The following is a 2,567-nucleotide window of genomic DNA, read 5'->3' as shown; positions in this document are numbered from 1 at the left end:
TTTAATTTCAAAAATCAATACAAAAAATGGTGCCTATATACACATGCAACTTCTTGAACTCTGAGTTCCAAGAATAAAAAACAATCTAAATCAGAATTAAATTGAGTGAGAAAGAATCAACATGACTTTGTAATCATATATACTTGTGAAAAATAATTAAAAAAAAGAAAATAGTGAGAATGTTGTAAGCCATTGAATATTCTGATAAGAAGCGAAAGTGAAAGAAAAAGTATTGAGGTTTGGAACGAGGGTGGAATTGCACAGACAGACTCGGTCTTAGGACTACCACGGTAATACAGACAGAAGGTCCTAATGGCGGGGCACGGACGGAACCCTAACAAGTCGTGTGGGATCGCGCGCCAGATTTTGGGACCAGCGTGTGCGGGAACTTTTTCACCGCCGCGGCTTCTTCTTCATCTTCCGGGATCAAGCTTCCACGCAGCCTCGCATCTCTCCTCTCCTCCCCCCTCACCCGCTCGCTCGCTCTCTCTCTCCGTCCCCATCCACTGCTTTTGATCCCACCTAGATTGGTGCAGTAGCGACCGAGATCCACCATGGCGACGGAGGTGCGTGAGGAGAATGTGTACATGGCCAAGCTGGCCGAGCAGGCCGAGCGTTACGATGAGATGGTGGAGGCCATGGAGAAGGTGGCCAAGACCGTCGATACGGAGGAGCTTACCGTCGAGGAGCGCAACTTGTTGTCTGTTGCTTACAAGAACGTGATTGGCGCTCGGAGGGCGTCGTGGAGGATCATTTCCTCCATCGAGCAGAAGGAGGAGAGCAAGGGCAACGACGAGCACGTTGCGGCCATCAAGGAGTACCGTGGCAAGGTGGAATCGGAATTGAGTACCATCTGTGATGGTATTCTCAAGCTATTGGATACCCATCTGATCCCTACTTCTAGCTCTGGGGAGTCTAAGGTTTTCTACTTGAAGATGAAGGGTGATTATCACAGGTATTTGGCTGAATTTAAGACCGGAGCCGAGAGGAAGGAAGCTGCCGAGGCTACATTGTTGGCGTATAAGTCCGCTCAGGTAAGTCCTATTACTCGGTTTAGTCTAGCCTAGACATTAGTGTCCAGTTAATTTGTTATTGTAGTGTTTTGCAGCCTCGATTTGGTGCTGAGGTAGTTTTTTGCTTTGAGAAGTATGTCTTTAGATTCGATGTGGATTCTAGCTGCCCTTTGAGTCTCATCAGATCCTTGTACCTTGTACGGATTTTATTTGTGCACATTGTCCAGATCATCGCACTTAGATTCAAGGGCTTTATGATCGAATCTACAATTTTTCGTTTTTGGTTGTGTGGATGGGTAAAACTGTACTTCGTGGTCCCTCGATGCAAATGAGATTGTAAATGATGGCAATTTATTTGTTGGGTCGGTGTGTCCAGGATATCGCGTTGACGGAGTTGGCTCCAACCCATCCCATCAGATTGGGGTTAGCTTTGAACTTTTCTGTTTTTTACTACGAAATTCTTAACTCCCCAGATCGGGCATGCACTCTTGCGAAGCAGGTTAGTTCTCGCTCCTTGAAAATATCCCTGATTCGGATTTGATGGCTCTAATTGGTTTGGATATGTTTTCTGCCTTAGGTAGGTTTTATCTCCTCGTGGCTAGGTCATTCGTATGCTGACATTTGAATTCCTTCAATGCAGGCCTTTGATGAAGCAATTGCTGAGCTTGACACACTTGGAGAAGAGTCTTACAAGGATAGCACTCTCATCATGCAGCTTCTCCGTGACAACCTTACGTTGTGGACTTCTGACATGCAGGCGAGTCTTCATTATTGATCTCAAGCCCGAGTGTGGTTGAACATTTATCCGTTTTGGGTTGCGAACCGTCAAGTTTTTATTTGACTTAGTGTTGCCCTTTCTTACGCATTGATAATTTTCTATTACAGGACGAGGTTGGTGCGGAAGATAAGGACACCAAAGTAGATGATGTTGAGAATTGAAGTGCAGACCAAGCTACAACCCTGACTTTGCTCTGTAGAGTGGTGACAGTCAACGCATGACATTCTTTTGTGTTGATTAGTGATGCAATACATGAGCCCTGTCTATCGCCTGATTGGTACACCATGGAATGTGTTTTTGGCAAGACCGGGGGAGGATGGGTGCTTCCTGTTTTGGTTAGTTTCTTGCTCAGTGGCGCTTGTGCTATTTTGATTGATCCTTTTAGCGCAGATATCTATTTAAACAGGCGAGTTTATTTATCCTCTGAATGAAGCATTTGCATGGATTGATGTGATGAACACATTCGTTGTAGATGTAATACAATTTTTCGCTTTTGCGAAAAGCCAAGGAATTTTTAGCTCATATATCTTGTCCATGTGTCAACCAGGATGCAGTTGGTGTATGGTCTACTTGTCTTCCCTGTCATGAGTTCTGTATGTGTAACTCTCGAAACCGAATTGTGTCGGGCTTGTTGTAGTATGGTTAAATAAACGTACTATCCAACGTCTCAGATATTATTTTGATCTGGTCCATCAGTAAGTTCAGGGCCCCTTCCCACCTTATTACTCGCTCTTGTCCAAGTCTGACAATTGTAGCTATTCATGAGATTCGGGTTT

General features: G+C 44.7%; 1 protein-coding gene across 1 annotated transcript; it reads left to right on the top strand.

Annotated features, from left to right (window-relative positions):
- Nucleotides 1-427: 427 nt before the first annotated feature.
- LOC112276908 (14-3-3-like protein) lies at nt 428-2,313 on the top strand. The gene is made up of 4 exons (XM_024508723.3): nt 428-1,034; nt 1,390-1,512; nt 1,654-1,770; nt 1,899-2,313. Exons 1-4 carry the CDS (start codon nt 555-557, stop codon nt 1,950-1,952), a joined length of 774 nt encoding a protein of 257 aa, XP_024364491.1. The 5' UTR covers nt 428-554; the 3' UTR covers nt 1,953-2,313.
- Nucleotides 2,314-2,567: the final 254 nt, after the last annotated feature.

Source organism: Physcomitrium patens, chromosome 24, assembly GCF_059467195.1.
Source record: "Physcomitrium patens ecotype Gransden chromosome 24, ASM5946719v1, whole genome shotgun sequence".
Taxonomy (NCBI): Eukaryota; Viridiplantae; Streptophyta; class Bryopsida; order Funariales; family Funariaceae; genus Physcomitrium; species Physcomitrium patens.
The sequence above is the reverse complement of the archived record's forward strand: the minus strand, read 5'-3'. Positions and strand labels throughout refer to the sequence as shown.